Below are 23,874 nucleotides of genomic sequence, written 5' to 3'. Positions count from 1 at the left end.
GCTGACACTCTAGATAAATTAAATGTATTTCACAGTTTACAAATCTTTTATATGATGAACAATGAAATCTGCACAAGCAGGAAAACAGGAAAAAAAAAAAAAAAAAGGAATTACTGATGGGGAAAAATTAAAAACTGATAAGATGATTTGTCCAGAAAAAGCGTGGAAGATACAAGCTGACCCAGAGACCATAACCAGTCCTCGGGAGCTGGGCTCTGCTATGCCTTTAGGGTACAACTCACTGGGCAAAGAGGAAAGCATCTCATCATGTTAGTCCTCACTGAAAAGAGAACAGGGGTGGAATTTAGCTCTCTCTGGGCAGATGCAGTGCCAAGGACAGTCTTTCACAGCAGAGTTTGGCAGCAGTATTCCTGATACCTAACCACAGCAGAGATGATAACCCAGTGGTGATATTGGTCACAGGAGCAATTCTGTAGGATGCTGTGATCAGTATTAGACAGCTATGTAATATGGGATACCTCGCTCCCATCACACGCAGTTCGGTGTCAAGGTTCAGGTTCTGGTGGTAAGAGCCATTATCAGTTTTCATTAGTTTACACTTCTTATTTAACTAAAATGCATGGGAATCGTGATGAAGAAATCAGACCAGTGATCTTCTCATGCGGTAACTTGTCTCTGATGGTTCATTACTATATCTTCTGCTATAATGTCATTTTCTGGAAACCTGCTAAGCTCTGGCTTCCAAAGTCATTTGTGATGATGTATCCCAAAGGTTGTTTAATTGCCTCGCAGAAGAGTATTTTCTTTTAACAGAATTTGAGTTTCTGCCATGGTGTTTCACTGGATAATCCATGATTAGTTATTTGTCCTCAGAAATGCCACTGCCATCTGGATACAAAAGGCCTGCATGACTAGGCCTTGTATTTCTTTTCTGTGAGACATCCAAGTCCAAACCCAAATCAGTCTCAGATGTCCCAGGTCCCAGCTCCATTCCTTCTGTGGCTTGTGCTGGAATGTGCATGTGAAGAACGCCTTGGCAATCTGTGCTAAACATGCTGCTTTTCATCTCGCAAACAGCTCAGCTTTCATAATTCAATTAAGGAACTGAAAAATTAGTGTACAGTGGGGAGCTGCTATGATACATAATTACGATGCTTAGATTTCTTTAGAATGGCAGCCAACCTTGAAGACCCCTAATGATTTCCTTTCGCGTACTACTTAGCTACGGTCCCATGTTATTCCAGCAAGAGACTGCAGAGCATTAAGTAAAAGCCTGAAAATATCTCAGCCCCTGGCATTCTTAGGACACAAAAAGAGTAGATCTAGGGCCAGATTAGGATCTGGGTTCTGGCTTCAGTATAACTCCATTACGATCATTCTGGATTTTATTAGATTTATTTTGAGAACAGAATTCCTGTATTTGAGGACTTCCATCTTAAACCAGAAGTGAAGTTCTGGTACACAGCTGTCAACAGAAAAAATGCTGACCTTCTCCATCCTCACTTGACTCTTTTCCCACCTTCTTGGACTTTATTGAACATTTTCCTTTATAAAGATCCTTATTTATTAGCAACTCTTTGTGAGGCTAAATGGTTAATGAATTAAATTAGCTACGTAGCAGGGGGAAGGCAGGCTGCATGCACATACTCACTACTGACTCAACTCCAAGATGCAATTTACATCAACTGATCATAATTATTTTATTCTTTTTCTAAATTAAAAATAGAATCTATTAATAAACAGAACCACAATGGGTAATAAATTGACAGATGGTTTTATACTTGACTTTGGGGGAAAATTACCATGAAAATAGCAGATGACAGTGGCATTTCAGTGACTTAAATGGAAGGGAGGACTCAGGGAATCAGATACAATAGCTACAGAGAGCTTCCAATAAAGGCAAAGCATCCTCTGCCAAGATCACAGTGGCACGTGGGCAGCTCACAGACTGATCTAGCAGCCAAATGTCATAGAATGTCAAGTTGTTGTTTACAGACTGGAGACCAAACTGACACACTGGAGCACTTCGAGTGAAGACAGTGGATTTAATCCACTGAACAGGTGGAAATGACAGTAGAATTTGGCTCCAAATGCATTTCAAAACCATTTTTTAAAGTATTTGTCCTACCCTAAAAGACCCAAGCTCTGCTCCAGAAGAACTCTTCCTCTTGGAAGAAAAACTGTACCAGCAGTAAGGAAAATAAAGGAGAAAAAGGCTAGAAGGTGAATTTTACCTTTTTCTTGAGCCATTTCCTGCAGGCAGAAGTAAATGACTCTTGCACCCAGACTGAAGCCAATCAGTGTGACAGGTCGCTTGCCCTAAGAAAGATGGAAAGGAGAAAATGCCATCAAATACTGTTCTAGACCTAGAAAGAGAGACTGGCTGCAGGATCCCCAAGACCCTGATACACAAAGCACTTCTGCTTGTGCATGATCTTTTAAACGTTTGAGCAATTTGGTTGATTTCAAAGGGATTATGTAACCTCAAAGTTATGCACAGTTCAATATTGAGAATTCTGCATATCTGAGTATTTTGTGGGTTTTGATATTCAGAAAATCAGTTGAAAGAATCTAATGATCAAAAGTTACAACAAAGCAGATGTTTCAAACAGAAACAAAACAGATGCTGTCATTGTTTCGAAATTTCCCAATGAAAGCCTAATTCAAGGAGCAAAATTTTCCTCGAAATGTTTCAACAAACAGAAGAAGCTGTAATACAAAAATACTGACCACTCTAGATTTCAGACTAAATGACAGCAGCACTGTGTAGCTGTTACAAAAAATGATATGGGTTAAGCTTTTATTTTGAATAGTCTAATAAGATTTTCTGTAAGATCAAAGGGAGCCTAATCTCAACAACAAAAAATGGTCTTTGTATTAACCAGTGAGCAGGTGTGCGATGGACTCCCTAGACATCATGCTAACTAGTTTTAGATGCTCCAGCACATTGGAATGTGTGTTTTCACAATAGCAAATGCTTAAAAGGCAGTAACAAATGCCCCCAAGCAAAACAAAGGGCTTGTATGAAATAAAGTTTATTGCCTTTCCTGGGATTGTATTTTTATGAGAAATCAAGTTTGTTTCTACTCGGCTGTTTCACATTGTTACGACACGCAGCTCTGGGACCATGGCTCCCATAGGGCTCCTCTATAATAGATACCGGACTAGCGTGCCTGTGAGATGAACACATGGCCAGCAGAAAAGAGCCTCCCTCCATGCCAGCAATAGCCCAGCAAATAATGGCAGGCTTTTGGGGGACAGGAACATCTTTTGCAAGCCTTCTCAGGAAGGCTTAATAACTTCTGTCACTTCTATCAGGTACCAGCCCATTCCACTTCTCTGTAGGCAAAATGTGGCTCACAGTGCATCTCCTGCTGCACAGTCTTCTCTTCCGCTGTTTTGCTAGTGCCTCTTAATTATCAGTGAATATTTTTAACACTCTGTATTCTCTTTTTTCTTTCACCTGTCTTTACTTTCTGTTCTCAGATTTCTACTAGGTGAGCTGGCCTGGCTGGTGACATTTATGACCTGGATCACTTCTTCTTCATTTAGAAAAGCTTTAGGTTAAATGGAATGAATCTTAGCAGGATTTCTCTGACTCAGCTGGGACTTCCTATTTTTCCCCAATGAACCAGATACGTGCTGGTCACTTTCATGCAGCTTTTTTTCATTTTTCAGTTTATTATTAATTTTTGTCTGCCTGGAAAGATACCACTTGACAGTTAACTAGCATGACTACAAAACTTAACCTCCATGGGCCAAATCCCTTCCAGCTATTATTCCTGGATATTTTCTAGCCAATTACCTGCTGTCGACTGAGCAGGATATGTGCTAGGTGTTTGCCTACTTCAGCAGACCGATGGAGACACACTCCCCAGGGGTTGTCAATGACACTGGCAACAGTCAAGAGTGAAGCTGGCCAAGTCAAGGCTGTCACAATACCTGCAACACACAAAGCAAACAGCACCACATAGTCACAAATCTGGGCTGCTCTTAGGAAACATCAAAAGCAAGATGGTTCACTGAAGTTAAAAGCTAACCTAGGACCTTTTGTCATTTCCAGTTCTTCTTTCTCAAGAGCTGATCTGAGAAATATTTTGCTAGAATAAAGATAAGAAAGAATCTGATGTTCTGATACGGAGGCAAACAGACGCTATGCATGAATGTAACCTGCATGTTTGAGAGGTTTATGTAAAGCAGTAAAACACAGTGTAATAACATAGAGAAATAAAGTCACACGTGAAGGGAGGTGTTTCCAGATGTAATTTTAAAAGAACAAGTCAATGACACAGAGGCAAAGCAATGCGGGAAAGCAAACGTAAATTACAGGTGTGGCAGAGAAGGTTCTCAGGCCACATCTGCAGGGTGGTGCCAATACTGCCAAGGAAGATGTCTTCTCAGAAATCTTCCTTGTTTAGGAAAGCTCCCTTAAACAGACACCAACAGTGAAACTGCACAAGAGCCACTTGGGCAGATCTGATAACATTTAGGTTCTTACCTGACAAGACAGTGAATTTTAGGGCTTCTTGAGCCATCATGTTCACAAAACCATTCAGCAGGGAATCTAAGGCGTTGCCAAGCTCCATCAAGTACTTGGATTCCCAGGCCAGACAATACTGCTCACTCGATTGCAACATGCTGCTCCATGGTGCTGTGAAGCTCCCTGAGAAAGGTTGCAAAGATGGAATTCATGTTCAGAGAAAATGCAACAACAGCTGACTCCTAGCAAGATGAGCCCAACAGAGAATCAGAAAAGAACCTGCACAACACTGGAATGTACTGATATACTGTGATAACAAGGAATCATATTTAAAAATACTGTTAGATTTAGACTCTATATTTCCACTGTTTAACAATAAATTTGGGCTTTGTAAATAATTGTGCAGCTTTAGCTGCGTTGGCAAAGAGTCTTCAGCGTGGACAGGCTCAGACTTCATGACCCATTCAGTTGCCTCAGAGACTACCAAGACAGATGGACATTAACACTAATTATGTCAAGTATTAAGGACATTCCTCCTGTCATCAGACATCAGGCCAAGTCCTGCAGCTCCATCTTCTCATACAGACCAAAGGAGGGCCTGTCCTGAGAAAGGTGAAGTGCTGAATGGCCACACGGACTGAGTTCTATGGGACCAGAAGCATAGAAAATATGTACAATCTTGTCAAAATCTATCACAGAGCACCTTCTCAGCACTTCAGTTAGGTGGGCAAGGACTGCAGTAATGGCCCTGTTTGAAAACAAGGAATCTGCATTTGCAGATCAAGACTGTAATTGTTTTTACTTTTCCATCTAGCCTAGTTAGCCACTTGAGTTTAATTTTTTCCCCTCCAGGTGCTACTCAAAAGCAGTACCTGGATGTTTGAGAGATAATGGATAATTTCTACTGTGTAAGTCTAATTTTTGGCTGAAAGAACAATTTTTAAGCCATACTCTCTCCTGTTTGTAGTGTAGCTTGTACTAAGTGGCCAGGAGGGGCCTGGCAACGCTATTAATGGCAGATGAACTCTGAAGGGCAGAGCAGAATTTTCATTTTAATTAACTGAAACCCCTCCCACACTGTTTCTTCCCCAAATGACACAGGGCAGGATGAGGCAGCTGCTGACCAAAGTGGCATGAGAGAGCCCCATGCCAGATCACATCACAATGTACTGTCAAATTTGTGAATGTATAGCTACTGGGAGCTCAAAAATCACAAGGTAGCTAATTCTGTCCTCAGTCCCTCTGTTTTAAGGAGTCATGCAAGTGTGTGAATAGACAGACACAGCTGTAAGGAGGAAAATGGATGACAATTCTAGTTTTGCTTTTTTAAACATTATAGCAGATTGCTAGTTATGGAAGAAGAATGTGTGTCATTTGTAACTCCCTTTTAAGGGCAAACAGACACAAAAAGGTTCCTGAAGGGACACACTTGTCTTTGTAATAGTGCCTGGGAGCCCTCCAACCCCAAGGATTTGGACCCTTGGCAAGCAGACAATGAGAAAAGCCAAAGCACAGTACTGCAAAGTGAAAATAACCTTGCTCTGACAACAAGCTGCAACCTAACAAGAAACAGGACAGACACATCCTTCTGCATTAATGATACCCAATGTTAATCATGATGCTTCTGAATAAATTGGCAGCTGTTCAGTCAGGTTGCTGAACACATCAGCAGACAGTTGACATATGTTGTATGACAAGCTATACTGGAAACTGAAACACTGCAGACTTTTCAAGGTTGTTGCCTCTAAGTTCACCTCCTCAGTGCTGTGCTTAACAGGATTTACTTGACAGAACTTTCTTGCCAATAAACCTCATTATCTGGCAGATAGCAAGAAAGAAAAAAGACACTATTTTCTGTTAATTGCTGGAGGATAAGCATAAGGTCTCAGAGATAGGTGAGACACTTTGTACTAGTGCTGGAAATCATCCACCCCAAACAGACCTTTCCTAGCAAAACCAGACAGCATTAATTAACAGAAACAATCCTGCTATGACTACTAGCAATCCGACTATTGCTACCAATTTACTGTCCTCTCTCTTTCCTCTATTTTGATTGGGATTGCAGATTGGGTTACAAAGTCTTACGTTGAGAGTTGATCTCTTTTAGTCAGCAGGCTATGCAAGTGTGGGGAAGACACAGTGCAATGAGAGCACTAACAGTGCCTGGAGTGGAACACAGATGTGGCTCTCCAGGCTCCTCTCAGTTTCCTCATCTTGTTCTTACCATACTTGCCAGTGCACAGCCATCCAGTAATTGCTATGGTGATATGAAGCTGCTTTCCTTCAGTAAGTGGGAGGAATTCAAACTCTTCTATGGCTCCCACACGCTTCTTCATCTTGTATCCTACACACAGCAAGGCAGAAACGGGAGTCTCAGAAATAGCGCAGCAAGGACAGACTCTGCTAACAGTAGTAGAAGTTCATAAAAGATTACTTGGGTAATTTGGATAAGGCTTTTTTCCTTCCCAAAACCCTCAGCAAGTCCATGCATTACTTAGAGCTTGGTATGGGGCCAAACGATCCTTCCAAGCTTGTATGATCTGAGGGTATCCCAGCAGAAGGCTTTTTTGCTGCAGACCAGACATCGGCTGTAACAGCTGCTGCTCTCCATGGCAGCATCTTTCTAATCCAAAGCAGCAAGCTCTCATTTCCTTCATTAGCCACATACCAAATATTATTTTCCTACTTGGTCATCAGGGGCTACACAGTATCTTAATCAGCATTGAAATAAAAATTTCATAGTTGTAAGATTACACCTCAAGTTGCTTTCCTTGCTCTGCAGAGCTGAGTGAAGTCATTAGCTCTGCATTTGCAGACATGATCCTGTCCCTCAGTAGCTGAGAAATGCGCAGTCACTCTCTTACCAGTAAGGCCAGCTCCAGCTGCTCCAAAAAGAGATGCCATGACAGCAATTCCAGCAGTCGAACCTAAAGCAGCTGCTCCAGCACTTCCGATGATAGTAGCAGCTCCCGCAGCAACCAGAGGGGCAGCAAGACCCCCCGTCAAGCCTGAAGATGCAACAAGTAAGATCACCAAACTATTATCACTTACAAAAACCAGGCGGTCATTTCCCTGTGCTGTGTAAGTACTGCTAATGCTACTAAAAGAGCACAAATGATGGTCTTTTTTGCATCACCAATAAAGAGGCTTTCTGAGACGCTCCCCAGGCCCCGAATCTCAGCACAGATTCTTTGACTGACTTCAGTAAAAATGAAGAATAACTTAAAAGTCAAAGGAAGAATGTGTGGTAGATTGTGGTGAGCTATGCCCTATTTGCTTAGGAAATGATCTAGTCTCGTGCTATTTTGAATTGAGAGTTGAAGATCTGATCCTCTTACAACACAAGAGCAAAAGAGGTGAAAACATTTTTTAAGGGTGATGACCTCGGTTTAATACTTCCCCCAGCCAGTGAAGCTACACTGGAATAACTTTTCCAGCTAATTCTTTCAGTTTCATTTTCACGTGGCTGAAAATACTTTTCTTGGATTTGGGGTTTCTTTTGTTGTTTTTTTTGTGTTGTTTTTTTTTTGTTTGGGGTGGTTTTTTTGGTATCTGAAGTGACACACTACCTTCAGCCTGGCAAAGAAAAGCAGTGAAAATTTTAAAATTAGAGCTTGGGTTGAAAGGTAGGATATGATGGCTTCTGTTCCTGAATGTGTAATTCAGCAACAACCCCCCCCGACTCCACCCCTAGTGCTGTGCATGGAATTCAGGAGCAAGTCTCCAAAATGCCTAGGGCAGCCTTACCAATCACTGTTCCGCCCCCAACGGTTGCCAAACCAATCAGCAGATATCTCTTCAGCTTTTTTCTTCTTTCCTTCTTTTTTCTTGATACTTCTGCAGTTCTGTGGGGGGATTAGAAGCACAAAAACTGACGGAAAAGCCTGATGGATAGGAGTGCTGCATCAGAATCTGCTTTTATTCTCCTCAGTGTAATTTCCCTACCGGGAACAGTAAAAAGTAACATGCAGGTGTCCACTGTGACAACACACTCAGATTTATAAGCATGGACATAAACCCACAGATTTAAATTGAAACTATTTAATTGCTGACAAAGCCAACAGATGTTACTTACTTGGAAAACCCTTCCTAATAGGGCTGAAGCTTGTGAAAAAAAAGAAACAAAAAGTCAAAAGCATGTCAGTAACAGTATACTGCCTATGTGTCTTAAAAAAAACACAAGAAAGCTAAGTGGAAACAGGGCAAAGTGTTTGAAACAAAAGGGAATGGGGTAATTTGTGCTAACAAACAAAAAGATGGAATTAAACTGTTTTCCAACAACTGCTTTCTAGTTGCACATCATAATATAATAATATAATAGGTATTAAACACAGTCATTAGTTCATTTGTCTGTGTGCATTTAAGCTACACTTTAACTAGCTTATCACAAACAGGTAAATAAACCTAAAAGGAACAAATATCACTTATTAGGCACTACTTCTGGCTTCTTTCCACTGTCTTTGGTTTCTCTCTTACAAAAAATACTTCCCATTTCAGAGTAAAGTGCAAAAACCATAGGATACTGGACTAAGTTGTTTACAGAGGAAGGTTCCTTCTAGCCTGCTTATGCAGTGGTTAATCTGGGCCTTGAAACACAAGAATTTATCTTGCTTCCAAACTTGGATATTTTCCCTCTTAATCCTAGCCTAATTGTGGATTTTCATTATCCATATAATTGCTTAATCCTTCCTGGACTCCCTAAGCGCACTGTAATTTTGATAAAGACAATTTTCGATGAGTCCCAAACAATATGCAGCTTTGTAAAACACAGCAGGAGGAGAATGGAGCACAGTGCGCGAAATCCCTGTGTCGCTGAAGTCCATGGCAGAACTCCCGCTGACTTGCATGGCACGGAGACTTTGTTTCCACAGAGATCCTCCAAAAAAAATATGGTGTGTTACCTTCTGCAGCTGCAAATGTAACTGCAGAGAACAAGAGTGCAGCCTGCAATGGCTACCTCTTCAGCAATTTCTGTATAACCAAGTTCACTTTCTACAACCCCATGGTCAAAGCAGTATTTGGATATGCCCTAGTTTGTGCATGCAGTCACCAATCTGAATGCCTGGCTTTGGAAAAAATGTTCCTGGAATTCTTTAAACAAGTGCTGCAGTCTGATTGTTAATACCTCAGTTGGCAATATCCAGCAATTGGTGGTGGTTCACCAGCTTTTACAGTCAATGTGCTATTGTCTCAGGCTGAAAATAATGACATTGAGAGAGCTGAAATATGGCTAACCTGGCTTTAGTTGCAATAATGAGCAATTTGAGTTATGTGGGTAGAAAGATAGTTTGCAGCTACATCCTGCCTGAAGATGCAGTAAGTAAAACTACTGTCATGAGAAGTTTTACCTGTCATTGCTTTCCTTCCATAGCTGCTAGCAACTGCTTTAGACAGTTGCTTTCCTAATAGCTTCTGCATTACAATTATCACTTGATTACCACACTGCTTTTTATCCACTATGGTAATTAACTGCTTCTTCTGGTACTTCTCTACCCTCGGTGATCTTGGATGTGCAGCTTCTTGCCTGAACCACAAATTAAGTTCAGAGACATTTTATAGGTGGAATTTCAGGTCATTTTCCAATGATGAAAAGTGGCAAGAGTACACGTTAGCGAGCAACTGATGTCATGTTTTCCAGTTTCATACAGAACCATGTACAAGAGAGTTCACACCTGCAAGTCAGAACATGTTTGGTGCTAGTAATAGGGATTTAAGTGTTTGGAACGTTGTTCTACAGATGATTGAATATTTAACCCTGCAGGTTCTGGGCCACAGTTCAACACATCTACAGCAGCAAAGGCAGGAGCAAAACCTTCTGTTAACAAGTATCAGTAAAAAATGCCTGTGCAGAACCTGCCAAAACCCTGTTTGGTTGCTACTGTTCCAAAAACTCTTGCAGCGGATGGTCAAAGCTGGAAGCATCCTAAGCAGATGTTTATGTACTCCCTGCCCCCAAAAGTCTGTGAGGTCGAAGTGGTGACAGGTTTATATTCTGCTTCCTTCCCCTGTTGACTCCTAACTTTCAAACAAACAAAGGGTCACTGATTCCCCACAAATCTCAGCCTTGTGCTTGTTTTAGCACTGTACTAACGAATGTGTTCCCAGTGCAGTCTTACATCACTCTCACTACAAAGACTTTTCTCCTTTTTATCTTATAGGTATTTACTTCCATGGCTGCAACTTGGGCAAAGAACGAGATTGAAATCCATGGCTTTTGCCACACCAGCTATGCACAAAACCCACTGGGCTAGGTGCAATGTTTGAAAGCCATGCTTGTAAGTATGCGGCATAATTCTCCAGTTGCTCTTGCCATTATCAGACACACCACTATATTTTGGGGTTGTGCTACAGGAGCCACAGTCCATTTGATACAGAATTAGGTACTGGAGCATCATCTTTGCAAGCGATGCCCCACCCTCGGCATCAGTGTTTTCCTGCGCTTAAAGGCCCAGGACTGAGGTTGTTTCCACAAGCCACAGCAAAACAGTCCCCATTAATACCAACCTTTGCTCCTGCATGCCAAATGGTGTCCTGTTTAGCAGTCCATGATCTTTGAGATTATTTTGACTTTCCCTTTTTACAGCATCCTATAAAGTTAAGCTTAATTTAAATAAAGCTATAACTGAAAGATACCCATCATATGCTGGACCCCATGGTGATGTCTGAACTGTTGATTAAAGAGATGTTGATTAAAGACTTCATTAGCACTCAGGTTAATCTCATAACCTGTTTGCTGAGTTGACAGATAAAAATATTCAGCAGCCCCTTGAAAGTCCACTACGGACACACTTACTGCCTTACATATCGCTAAACGTTCCCACAATTCCTGCTGATAAGTGGAATATAAAAATACTACATTTCTTATAGATACCAAATTTTTGGCTGTTTCACATCTGAGAAGTGGTGATTAAGAGAATTAATCTTACATTAATAACACAGAATTAGGAGTCAAGTCCATAAGTATCTAAAGACGCAGACTGTTGCCCTCAGAGATCTACTTTCAATAGGAGTTAGACAGCTGTTTCTTAAACAGGCACAGAGAAGGACAGATCCATAGAAAATGAGCAGCTGAGGATCTAATGCTGAAATTTATAGAAACTTCATTCTGCAAGAGGCAGTTCTATCTGAAGAATATTGGGCCAAGAGATAAGAGACACAAGATGTTTGTGATGTATCTAAGCACAATCTGCAGTCTAGGAGAGGCAACTGGAACAAGGAAATGAGGCAGTTCCGTGTGGAGTAGCCTTTACCAGCTTGCAAGGTTGGGTCTTGGCTCTGATTTTAAGAATGCTGAGCTTTCCTGCTTCTCAGTGCAGCTGAAGTGCTGTGAGGGCTCTGCAACCCTAATCAAGCCATAAATGATTACGCTAAGAGCCCTGGGGGGAATGATCAGAGACTGGACTTAGGCACAAGAAATTACTGCTAATCTTTCAAGCACCAGCAGTGTTTTTTCATCCCATAGTCAACCCAAATATTCTTACTCTGACTCTTCCTCTTTTTGTTCCTTCAGGCTCTCAAGCAGAGATTCCTCCAGGACTTCCAGCTCCTCCAACGGGATTCTCAGCAGCCAGGTGATATGGCAGATCAACACCCTCGCTCGAGCATCGTAGTACCCTTAAACAGAGGGAAGACCAAGAAATCAATCAGTCTTCATCACACCAGATTAAACAGCGAATGGTGCACTCAGCTGTCTTAGAGGACCATGTTACCTACAAGCATAGCTCCTTCTCTCAGGCCCTCTTTGTCTTCCATGTATTTGAAGACAACCCCTACTATCTAGAGAAGAGAGTGATAAATGTAAAATCCTCCCTCCCTGCAAACCTCACTACACCAGGTAATTGCCTCTATGCCAGAAAAAGGATCTCAAATCCTTTGGTCTTTATCCTCTGTGACAGAGGCCTTTTGGCTCTGGATAGGCTGCATCTTTCTTCTCAACAGAGAAATGCTGCAGCAAGACCAGTCTTAACCGGAAATATCAAATATATATATATATATATGCGCATAACATGACACAGTACACCTCAACGATGCACCAATGCAAGATATGGTATTTTGTAAAAATGCACCTCCATGCAAAAGCTTTATATTCAATTCATCTTGTTGGCAACAAGAGGCACTCTGGAGTTTTAAAGCTACACATCGGCTCACCTAGCAGCATCACTGATAATTGTTTGCATTTATACTTCACTGCTGGATGTGCAGGAGTGGACAGTGTACTCAGACAATGTGTTATAGGAGAAGCGATTGATCCTGGGCTTATAAGCAGCTGTTCTTAAAGAAAAGACATTTTAAATGTAATAGATTTTAAATTATTTGTTCCAACTCTTGCTTTTTTAATGTGTTTCTCTCAGTAGCACCTGCTGCTTCCTGATGGTGGGCTTTTGTAAAGGGTTCCTGGTGCACTCTGGGATGAAAAATGCAATTGCTTTTCTAGGGGTGGGTGAAGATACCAGCAAGACCCAACTACAAAGTATGTTTCTGATACCCGCTGCACGTAGATCAAATATGGCATTTGGCAATCTATTAAGTTTATTTATTTATTACCATCATTACCAAATACCAAACTACTTCGGTAGGCTTTAATGACAGCACTTTTAAGATTTGTGCTTGGTTGTGAAATACAGATAGTATTTATCTTCACTTCATCACCAATACGTGCCACATCTTGCAAGCCCAGGCAGGTGTTTTAACGAGTAGCCTTCTTCCTTCCTGTCTACTAATACATAACTTAGCTTTTTATTTAGCCAGCCTGGCAGTAAGTCAGCAAGGCTTGAAAATATATTTCTTTTAAATTCCAGCTTAGCAAAATAAACAGTTTTGCAATAACTGACTTGTCAATTTTCCATTAAAAACAAAGCAAGAACAAAAGTGGTACTTTGTTCTGCACTGAAACAGGCTAACTGGCAACCAGTGAGTTCTCTCCTGTGAGAACATGTTAAAACACAGAGATTTAAAAAAAACGCAAGTAGTGATATAAAACAGGCTTCTTTTAGAAATGAACATTTTGTTCAGTAGACAATCTTTATTTCATGAATTTTATCAGACTAATCCATGTTATGGATTGTAAACCAGAAAATTGTTTTATGCATAATATAATATATGAGTAAAATCACATGTATTTATAATAGGCTACACAGGACACTCTGGAATTTATTCCCTGAATATTTTTTTTTTCTTTTTAGGCAACAAATGATCTGCAGAAAAGCTTTTAGGCTGAGGTTTTTGTAACAGCTTTACTGCCTTCCTAAAGGAAGAGGTCGCCAGCTCCCCTGGAAACACTGGAGAAAAAACACCCCACTCTAGGTATTTCAGTTCAGAACTTTTCTACCATCACAGACTTCTGCATGCCAATGCAGGGCATGTGAAGGTAAGGAGGTGAAGAGTTGTTCAGTTTTTAACAAGTATTATTAATCATTCCTAATATAAGACTTGCCTTTCCCTGTAGGGAAAGAGCGTGCTGCTTTTGCTATAAAGGAAGCAAAGATAAAATAGGACGGTACTTTGAGCTTTCTGAGCATTTTAAAGTATCAGACGTAAACTCATCTACATTATTCTTACAAAAAACAAATGCTAGATAAACTTACCATCTCTAAGAGAGAAGGATAGAAGGTCCTAAAAAGAAAAAAAGAATATTCAAGTTAAAACTGATGATGTATGCCTGGAGGTATCAAAATGGAGGCATGAAAACCCACTGGACTGATTTAATTACTGCAGCATGTCAGTTCATAAACATGGGAAGCCAGCAAGCCTACAATTCAGCAAGGCAGCACAGAGCAAAGCCAGATGCTTCCAGCACAAAAGTCTCCATAGGCAGGTACAAATGGCTGGACAGAAGTAGACAATGCTTGGTATGGCCTGGAACATCCCATATTTTTTGTTATTAGCGATCCTGTCGCAACTGAAATCACCATTACACTGGACTTCAAAGTTTAGAGAAACAGGGCTCTAATATTCCTACAACTCTAATGCCTTCTGCTTGCTATATAGTCATATATACTCATATTTTCAACATGAGTAACAGGTTTGAATGCTACTCTAATGGACCAGCGGCCCCTATTTTCTTTGGCATTCTGGGAATTCATAGCTCTAGGTGGTAAGGCTGAACTGGCATGAAGTTCTTTTGGATTAAGTGCTCAAAAATAGAAAACTCAGAATTTATGGCCATCTGTCAAGACTGAGGGACTTGACTTCTGTGTTGGCTCTTCACCATAAAAAAATCAGAAAAACAAATCAATCCAATAGATGGTTTCTATGGAGAAAGAGGTCAGTGTTTTTACTACTGTGTTCTCCTCTTTTATTGTCACTGGACAAATTTTAAGTTCTTTATGTAACTACAACACTAAGCACTAGCTCAGTCTAGCTACTTCCCTCTCCTACACATAAATAAAGCACAGCTGAATTTTACAGGGAATCCTTCAGCCCTTTGGGAACACAAAAAATGCAGCCAAAGATGTAGGAGGTTGCCAAAGAGTTGATGATTATTAGTCCCATAAGCTCCTAAGCAAAATTTGTATCATAAAAATGTCTCTAATCTTTCCCCTACTGCATGAGAAGTGTAGAGCGGAGAACAAGCCATCCTTAACCAACTCCTACTAGAAGAAGGGCAAACTGTAGATACTATCCAAGGAAAAGTAAGTGCCTGGACTCCAAATATCATTTTAACATGAGAAGAGTCTGCTATTTCATAAAGGAGAAGAGAGCTTTTGCATAGGACTGGGGAAACCAAGCAATTAGGACAGCTGAACTCCCAGCTATGGGTGCTTTTTGACCAGGTATAGCCCCAAAACCTTTGCTCCACTGCTGCCTAGTGTTTTCACACACACCCCTCTGCTGCTGAATATCTGGGTGGCTGCTTCCATCCACAGAGATGCCTTCTTTTGCTTGCCTGTCCTGCAAATCCTAATAGGATAAGGATTTCCAGAAGGTATCTGTCGGGCTGGGCTCTGCACAAAGCAGTCATCACTGCTCCTTCATCCTGCATCCGAATGGCCAGAGAGCTCACCCAAGAAAAGGAAGGTCCTGGTTTGCTATCTCCAGAGTGTGAATAACCCTTTTAATTTAAGTTAGTCACTGAATCAGGTCTCCTCTGTTCCCCTAATGACCACAGTGCAGAAAAAATGTCTTCTTTTTAGGTCTGGCCATGATTAGTATTCTGTGCATGCACACATGCTGCTGACTGTTCCCCAGACTCGTTGGTGGGATGTGGGAATTGGAGACATTCATCCCCATAGGCAGAGGGAGGAATGTAACCCTGGTTTCCCAAAGCCCGAGTACTGTAACTACCCAGGTATTAGATACATGGGCACCATCACCGCCTCCCTGGATACAGTTTTGTGGAGAAGGGTTGGCATAGAGGCATCAAAGCCCAGCAGAAGGTCCAGGGCTGGGATTCCCAAGCAGAAAGTTGACCAAGCAAAGAGCCTGAAGTCTAGAATAAGGTGAAGCTTGTGACCTTGTTGCCATCATTTTTCATGGACTAATATAGGCAGCCTCTTGAACAGGGTTACTGGTTTGTGCAGAGCCCATTTGTAGGCAATAAATTCTCCTTGTGTGTTGCAAAGGGAGCTGTGGGTATTGACTCAGGTCCTGTACGATATGCCCAGTACTGTCTGTCAAATAACTTCTTTTAAAAACTGGCCTCAGCATTTACATACCTGCATTTCAGAAGGTGCGGGATGGATACAGGTAATCAGGTGATAAACTGGAACTACTGTTTTCATTGCATCTGTGCCAATTAGCATTCTCAACTATTTCTAATTGGTTTAGGCTTTGCACGTACTGCTGTACAGTCATCTGGAATCCAATCAGCATTGATTGATTAGATTAGTTCACAAGTAGTTTATTTTCCTCCTCTAAACAGCAGTTATTATATTTCAGTCTTATTTTGAAGTTGGTGTTTTGAATCTCCCTGTGAACTCTGTGCACAAGATTACCACCCATATGACTGAGAAGCCTTACAAAGAAAGGGAAGCAATCTTTATTCAGAATCTTTGCTAGCTTTTTATGAATTGCTGCAAGTTCAAAACCCATTTCCTCAACAACAGAGCGCATCCAATCCACATCACGGTGGATGCATGTAGGAAAACACAGGAAAATGGGTATTCTAAGTATGTTTGCAGAAAAAAAATTATTCATAGTAAGAACTTTCAACATTTTCTCACCTATCATCAATTCTTCACCTCTTTTTGTTGCACTGCCTTCTCATACCGCACCCACAGCCTGTGTGTTATGACTACTATCCTTAAAGGATTCAGTTAACCAACATTTGCCTGTATTAGTCATCTGTAATGAAGGCAAACAAAGATAAAAATCCATAATCCTCAAATTTTCATTGAATCAATGGTGAGCTCATCTCTAATCTCCTGACCTCATGTCTCATCCCTTCAGCATCGCTAAGATGGAGGGCATTCAAAAATGCAGGCTTTAGTGCCGACAGGACCCTGCCACTGAACACACTGAGCAATTAAAGCATGTACTTGTTAAATAAACAGTAAATGTTGCATCAGGAGCAGCTGACTACAAAGAAGCAAGAGCACCATAAAGCAACATATCAAGAATTCACAAAGCTTTGACCTGTAGCTTATTTATTTTCAGGTAAGAAGGAAAAAGCTGATCTCAGCCTTGATACACTGAAGCTTCCCACACGCCAGTATGCTTTCCCAAAGACACGTTGCAAGCCTCTGCTGCCTTGCTCTACAAAAGTCTTTAATTCTGTCCTTCCTTTGACAAAATCAATCACCTTGCCCATATACATGATTGCATAAGGTACTGATGTTGTGGCATTAGGCTGATAGCTATTCCTGATCTTTGCTTTCAACTAATCAAAGAATTGTTATCTACAGCTTCTGTCACCTGAATCCAGGTGATAAGTGCCTCAGTTCTCTGTCTCAGAGCAAAATACCATGCGCTCCCACTGATGCAGAGTCACTTTTGTAAAAGCACATGGAGCCCTTATGCAACATAAGCTTGGAGCAAGCACAAGCTAAATTTCTCCCTTAATAAACTCAGCAGCAACGCAGGAAGATGTGTCTAAATCTAGAGAATCCGTTCTGAAGCAGCAAGAACAAGGGAAACAACCTGGGAAGTACCATGCAGAAAAAAACGAGTGTGGATTTATTATTTTGAGCAAACAACATCTTATTTAGACGATCTGACCTAACTTGTTAATTAAGCTTAAGATTCTCTGTTGCTATACTCATACCATTACAGGGCTTTGGGCACTGCAACATTCGGATGTTTGGAGCAGATCCTCTGAGGCCTTTTATGGACTGACTAGGAGACACAAAAGATGGCTGAGATAATGAGAGCTGTTCATGATGACCAAGAAAGTTCACTGCTATCATATCTTTACTTACACAGCCATGTTCTCACATCTGCTGTTCTGTCAGGCCTAATTGCCTGACATTGCTAAAGTTGAGTGTATGATAACTATTACTCAATACCAGAGTACTGTCTGCATGCAGGATATATCACTATTTCCTTGTGTGCAGCACACAGCGCAGGGTGCGAGGTGACAGTGGCCACATTATGCGTGGTGGGTGCAGCAGACTACCATGCTCTTCACCCCACACAGCATAACGTGAGGCTGGATGAGGAGGTATCTTCCCCAGCTGAGACTCTGCAGCAAAGATAAACGCCATGGAAATGCTGCACCTTTTTTATCTTTACATCAGCTTTTACATCAGAACATTAGGGAGTAGTCCCAGTCTCACTAATACTTCTTCAGTGAAAGAAAATAAAGTCACAATAACTTATTTCCTTCTGGCCAAAGCTGACTCTGGAAAAACGACTCTGGAAATTGTGCTATTTGGAGCACGCATGTAGAAGTGTTTTGTATTACAGGTATGGTGAAGGGGCTTTTAAACAAATGAAAATCCTGTCTATCATGTTCAGTATTTCACCAAAATCTGTAGAACGCACATATGAATCAAAAACCACTGCAAAAATACAGTCAAAGTAAAAAGTTTGACAGTTCTCTCTTCTGTAGAGCAAAAGTGTCAAAGACATAAAACATTAATTCAACAGATAGTAACTGTGCCTCATGTTCATCACTTCCATGAGCGGTTTATGGATAGAGAGACTGCCAGTCACCCACAAAGCTGCTGAGAAATATATGCATATCAGAAATATTGATTTTACTTCCTTGACTGTACAAATAGAGCTTCAGTTGCAAACACACACATATGACAAATCTCTTTTGCAAAAGCAAACAAGGGCGAGGAGAACATATGAACTTACTTGGGTAACGACAACTGGATTTTCTTTCAAGATAGGATCCTTCAGCAAAATCTGGGCAAAAGTTTCTGTGCCCTCACCTCCTAAGCCACTAGCAAATGCTGTCATGGCAGGTAAGACGGCATCGGGCAGGTCCAGCCATTTCACAAAGCCCTCAATGAATTCCATCCTGAAAGAGCTGTAAGGCAACAGTAGCGGTTAAGGCTCCGTAGCTGGGTATTTTTGCAAAGTTTGAGTGGTCCCTGCTTTCAGATGTTGTTCTGCTGCTGTTCACACAAAAATCAAAGCATCATAAGAAGCCAGCAGAAGTCGAGTTGCTACGCAAGCTGGCTAAACAAACAAGCAAGCAATCTGAAAGGAGCTATACCTTTCTTCAATACATGCTCTGAAGTCTGCAATATTAAGGGATGCAATTTGTGCTGAAGTATAAAAGTCTTAAAGGTATAAGAGAGAAAGTTAATACAATTGAGAAAACACCTTATGTCAAAAGGATCTTCCACTCCTCTAACCTCAGAAGACCCCACACAGAGTCTAATACCAGCTCCATCTGAGCTGCTACCCAAAAGCCACCTCCTTTGCTCACCCCTTGCTATCCCGTGTAGTACCTTTGCTCTTTTTCAGGGAACAGCCATGCTAGGGATATCCCACAAAGCGCCGCATAAGCAAATCTTCCCGGTTCGCCCAGCCGCTGGCCCAGAAGCACACACGGTTCCTTTTCACCTGCCTGTTCAGCGCTGCTATGCTCTTTTGAAGACCAACCTTTCCACTTCTCTTCTGCAGCCATTTTTACCTGCAAGCTCAAAGAGGAAAAAGCAGAAAAAAAAACCCCAAACAAACAGTTGGAAACCAGGAAGCAAAGAGACAAATTGCCTTTGCTTTTTCACTCTCACACTTGCTGTCGGTGTTAAGTCTATCAAAGTTCAGCTTGTGTATCCCCCTACAACATGGTATTGCGACCAAAGAAGATGACGGGAGACTTTCTGTTCACCAATTCTCAACAGTTTTGCACAAAATGAGCCAACAATACTTCACACAGCAAAAGAAGTCGTCCCCTTCAAGATGCAAAGAGACTGGGTTCTGCTCAGGCACATCACTCATATGTTTACTGCAAAAATAACATGTAAAATAAAAGCTCTGCACCTACTGCAGGGACCAGTACAGCTGCCTGGGAAATAACTTGCCTGTCTCCTCCTCAACCCAAATTGCTCCTCTGTTTATTTTGCTGATGGTATTAAGAAAGTTGAGTCCAGCTGCAGCCTCTGATGTGATGGACTTTTAATGCGTCCCATGGACATTGCAATGCCTTGCTTGTAACATTCTCTCCTCTATACAACCTCTCACTGCTTTTTGCCTAAATATAAGATCCCTGTGCCACACGGACCTGGAGCTGGGAAAAACTATTAATTTTTAGAGCGCAGACATGCATGCTTCCAACGGAAAGGCTTACAAGTGCTCCTCGGGAGCCCCCCTGATTATACAAGCAGCCATCAGAGATTACTGAAATCAGGCAGATGTGACAACAGTTCATTTCACAATTCAACATGGGTAACAATCTGCTCCAAAGCTCACTTACATCACATGAAATTTCTATTGACTTCATCAAGATTGTTAGTTTCTAAGGGGTCAAATCACCTATTTCATCATATACTTCCTATTTAAATGTTTCCTTTCTTCTAAACCCTCTAGAAAGGAAAGAGCCTAAATAGGAATTAAGAGCCCATGACACTACAACTGAATCTCAGAGGATGCAGACACCATTTACGGGATAGTTTGAGAGTCCTAGAAGAAAGAAAAGCAGCACAGGATCAGGTCTTTTAAAAGAGATTTTATTATCTGCATGCTGTCTGTCATGGTCTTTCAGGAAAGGTGTCTGTCTTGCCTTCCCACTCAGAAATTTATTTGAGGCTATTTGTATGTCTCAAGGCTTGCACTGTTTAACTGCTGATGTATAAATGCAAGGAAAATTCATCACTCAAGGGCCGATGGTTATAACTCGCACCTCTCTCCCTGGGAGAGCTCACCCCCTCACAACATGTACCCCCTGATGCCGTCCGTGGCTTGAGCGCATGGGTCTAAGGCATCTCAGTGCGTTTCCATGGAAACATCACATTCCAGCAATATGGGAGCACAAAGTCCGCAGGAATGAACTGTTATTTCTGTACCAACCAGAGAAGGGACGTGCTAGGTGACGTTTCCCCAGGGAGAGCAGGTGCCTGGGATCAATCCTGGCCCCAGCAGGCCCGCTCCAGTACCAACCTCAACAGGCAGCAGCATTTAAGCTTGCTGAATTGCAGGTGATGTGAGACATGTCTCCATGCTGTCCAGGACTCTCTTACAAAATCTCAAGATTGTTTTATGACCTCAGGAGCTCCAAAGCCCTCATTTGGACACCCCAAATCCATTTCACATCACTCATTAGGCTCTGATCTTCCCAAACATCCAGACTTACAGACCAACTTGCCCAGAAATAATCTAACACTTAAAAGTTTCAATATCTTTATAATTACTTGGCATGTCTACTCACCTCTGGACACAGATTTATTACCTTATTGTGGGAGACAGCACTGAAAATAAAATCCCCTTCCCTGTTGTGATAGATTTATTGATTTGTTAACACAGGTTCATATGAAAAGTGAAACAGCTAAAAAGGACCCAGAAACAGTACAACTGTTTAACCTTGTTTCCCAGTAACATAAAAGATGTGACCAATTATGGAGCAACACCATAGTGGCTTCTTGCATGCAACTTTATTGCTGTTATGCAACAAATAATTCACGATGCTGAGCACCTAGAATACCTAGAGAAAGTTTTTGAAATACTTGGCTCTGAAGATGCTCTGATCAGTACACTCGATGTGCATCCCTCAACATAGGCATCTATTTCTTCATAAAAACCTAGGAAAAAATGGGCTTTGATTTTCAGACGTGCAGCATAAAAAAAAAAGGGCAACATGTAATTTAGTAAAGAAAACTTGGGCCAAGAAGTTTTGCCACTAAATCCAAGATGAGGGAATTGAGAGCTAGAAATATATCCCACAAGTTATCTACAGTTTGTGGCAGTATTTTTTTCTCACTTCCAGCGCTCAATTTTCACACAAAGCCCTTTGTCTTCTTGAGAGGTGCTGTATTTTATATAGCGGCTCCCACAATCCGGTTTGGAAAGCAGAAAGTTAATCTTTTGTGGATCTAAAGTTGTACAATACGCATGCGCTCCCTACTGCTAGAAGAAGAAATACAGAGATGCCGGCATCGTTTTCGTCCTAAACCATGACAAAAGTGATCAAACCACCAACACATTAATCTCAGAGACCCTCAAAAGTCAATGAGGCATCTAATCAACTTCAGAGAAGTAGCTGTAGATAATTATTCACATGGGCCTGGCCAAAAAGTCCCTTATGAATGCACACCAGAGGATGGCACGGCCAAACTGTGGTTAAGCATCAGACACAACCCTGTGACTGCAGAAGCATTTGGGCAGGTGAGTTTTCTTGGGGACTTGCGCAGGGCTCCAGAGCCACACACGTGCTTACACACCAGGAGCACCACGGCCTTTGCTTTTAATCCATAGATACGAAGTACAAATACAGAATGCAATTAATTCAGTCCCAGATAAAATCGCATCTTGCCCCAAAAACATGCAAATGCGTTACAGACGGCCGCCGCAGTAATGCATGCTGAATGTAGAACAGAGATGAGAGACCAAGGGGAGGCGGGGGGGGGGGGACATAGAAATGCTAAAAGCTTAAGTAGTAGCAAAACTGAGCATGTTTGATCCGGTTAATCCAGACGTTTGTAGCAGCAGTGACTGAGAAGCGATGGCATTACACAGAAGGTGAGCAAAGCTGCAAAGAAGGACATGACCAGGAGAAAGAAATCACTAGTGGGAAAAACATGAAGGAAACACCTCCGCTGGGAAAGCTGCGAGGACCGACATCTCCACAGCTGCCGACATTCACCTTTATCGCAAGTCCTTTGCGTCTGAAATCTCTGGTGCTAGAATACAGGCGGTTTTTTGTTTTTTTGGTTTTTTTTTTTTTTTTTTTTTTTTTTTTTACAGAAAGTAGCACTTTTGACAACCACTGAGGAGAGGAAACCAGCCCCCGACAGCAGGGCGGACGCCGCTACAGCCCTTCCCTCAGGGAGCGGCCTGAGGAGAGGGTCCCACCCACTCGTCCCCCTCAGCCCAAGGAGCTGTACCCCAGCCGTACCCAGCCCCTCTCCCCACCTCTCCCGGCCCGGACCCGACCTGCTACCGGCCCGGCCTCAAATAGGAGCCGCCGCACTCCCTTCCGCCGCCTCCCGCCCGCCTCTTCCTGCCCTGCGCGCCCTTCCCGCCGCCGCTACGCAATCTGCGTACGGCTGGCGGGCTGCGCTGGGCGATCCTGTGGGCCGCTACGCGATCGGCGTAGCGTAGGCGCGTAGTTTGCGGAGCGTAGGTGGGAGGCTCGCTGAACTGAGGTGATGGCGAGGACTGGTGGCGGGTCCTGGGTCGGCCCTTACCCGGCTCCTTCACGGGGGTGGTGGTGGTCGGTCCGTCTGCACCATGAGATGGCTATAGGTGCTCTTTTGTCGCTGCCCATCTTTATTTGCAGTCTTGGGCTTTGTCCACCACGTTGGTGGCTCGCTTGGGGCTTAGGCCTAGCTGGGTACCAGCCCTTTTGCTCCCTTTAAAGCCCTTCTTCCCCTGTGAGAACTCCTCCCGCTCTAAGGGAGGGTTACGGAGAGAGGTAGAGATGTGCATCTGGTGAAGCTGCTCGCAGGTTGCTGCCCCAAGACTTCTTTGCCACCTCCACGCAGGACAGGTTGGTGTCTCTGAGGGGTTACCCTGAGGAAGACTAAAGCCTCGGAGGTGTTTCGTGCTTTGTGCTGTGTTACCAGGTGGGATTCCCAAAGCCATGTGAACAGAAGCTGAAGTGTGTATGTGTATATATATATATATATATATGTGCTATATGTGCTCATCAGTCAAATATGAGGGCCATGTATCTGTTGCTTCTGATAGCAGCAGGGTTACTGGCACAGTCAGCTCAGGAGGCTTTACTCCACTGTAGTTAATTGGCCTTGCAGAAATCCTAAGGCTTTGGAGTTAGTTCAGCTATCTGAGCATAAGGCTTTTGCATTGCATTTTGGGTGTTTTAAGAAATGCATTTGCCCTGAGAGCAGCCTCAGGCTGAAACCCCAAGTCCAGTGTGTAGTAAT

The 23,874-nt window shown here is 42.3% G+C and overlaps 1 protein-coding gene across 2 annotated transcripts in view; it reads right to left on the bottom strand.

Annotated features, from left to right (window-relative positions):
• TMCO4 (transmembrane and coiled-coil domains 4) overlaps positions 1-23,466 on the bottom strand; it is a 42,742-nt gene extending 19,276 nt beyond the window's left edge. The window contains exons 1-11 of one of the 2 annotated variants that reach the window (XM_049800891.1): positions 22,901-23,466; positions 19,282-19,466; positions 18,680-18,854; positions 14,026-14,053; positions 11,923-12,055; positions 8,189-8,286; positions 7,306-7,449; positions 6,666-6,785; positions 4,460-4,624; positions 3,767-3,903; positions 2,196-2,280 (exon numbers count right to left, since the gene is read on the bottom strand). In XM_049800891.1, the coding sequence (XP_049656848.1) occupies positions 2,196-2,280; positions 3,767-3,903; positions 4,460-4,624; positions 6,666-6,785; positions 7,306-7,449; positions 8,189-8,286; positions 11,923-12,055; positions 14,026-14,053; positions 18,680-18,854; positions 19,282-19,460 (1,264 nt within the window). In that variant the 5' untranslated portion in view covers positions 19,461-19,466; positions 22,901-23,466. Of the gene's footprint in view, positions 1-2,195; positions 2,281-3,766; positions 3,904-4,459; positions 4,625-6,665; positions 6,786-7,305; positions 7,450-8,188; positions 8,287-11,922; positions 12,056-14,025; positions 14,054-18,679; positions 18,855-19,281; positions 19,467-22,631; positions 22,697-22,900 lie in introns of those variants that run through there. The other variant, XM_049800896.1, reaches the window with a different exon arrangement.
• Between the last annotated feature and the right edge of the window lie 408 nt (positions 23,467-23,874).

The sequence above is a fragment of the Accipiter gentilis genome, chromosome 1 (genome assembly GCF_929443795.1).
Source record: "Accipiter gentilis chromosome 1, bAccGen1.1, whole genome shotgun sequence".
Classification (NCBI taxonomy): Eukaryota; Metazoa; Chordata; class Aves; order Accipitriformes; family Accipitridae; genus Astur; species Astur gentilis.
Note: the sequence above shows the minus strand (reverse complement) of the source record. Positions and strands in the feature narration are given on the sequence as shown.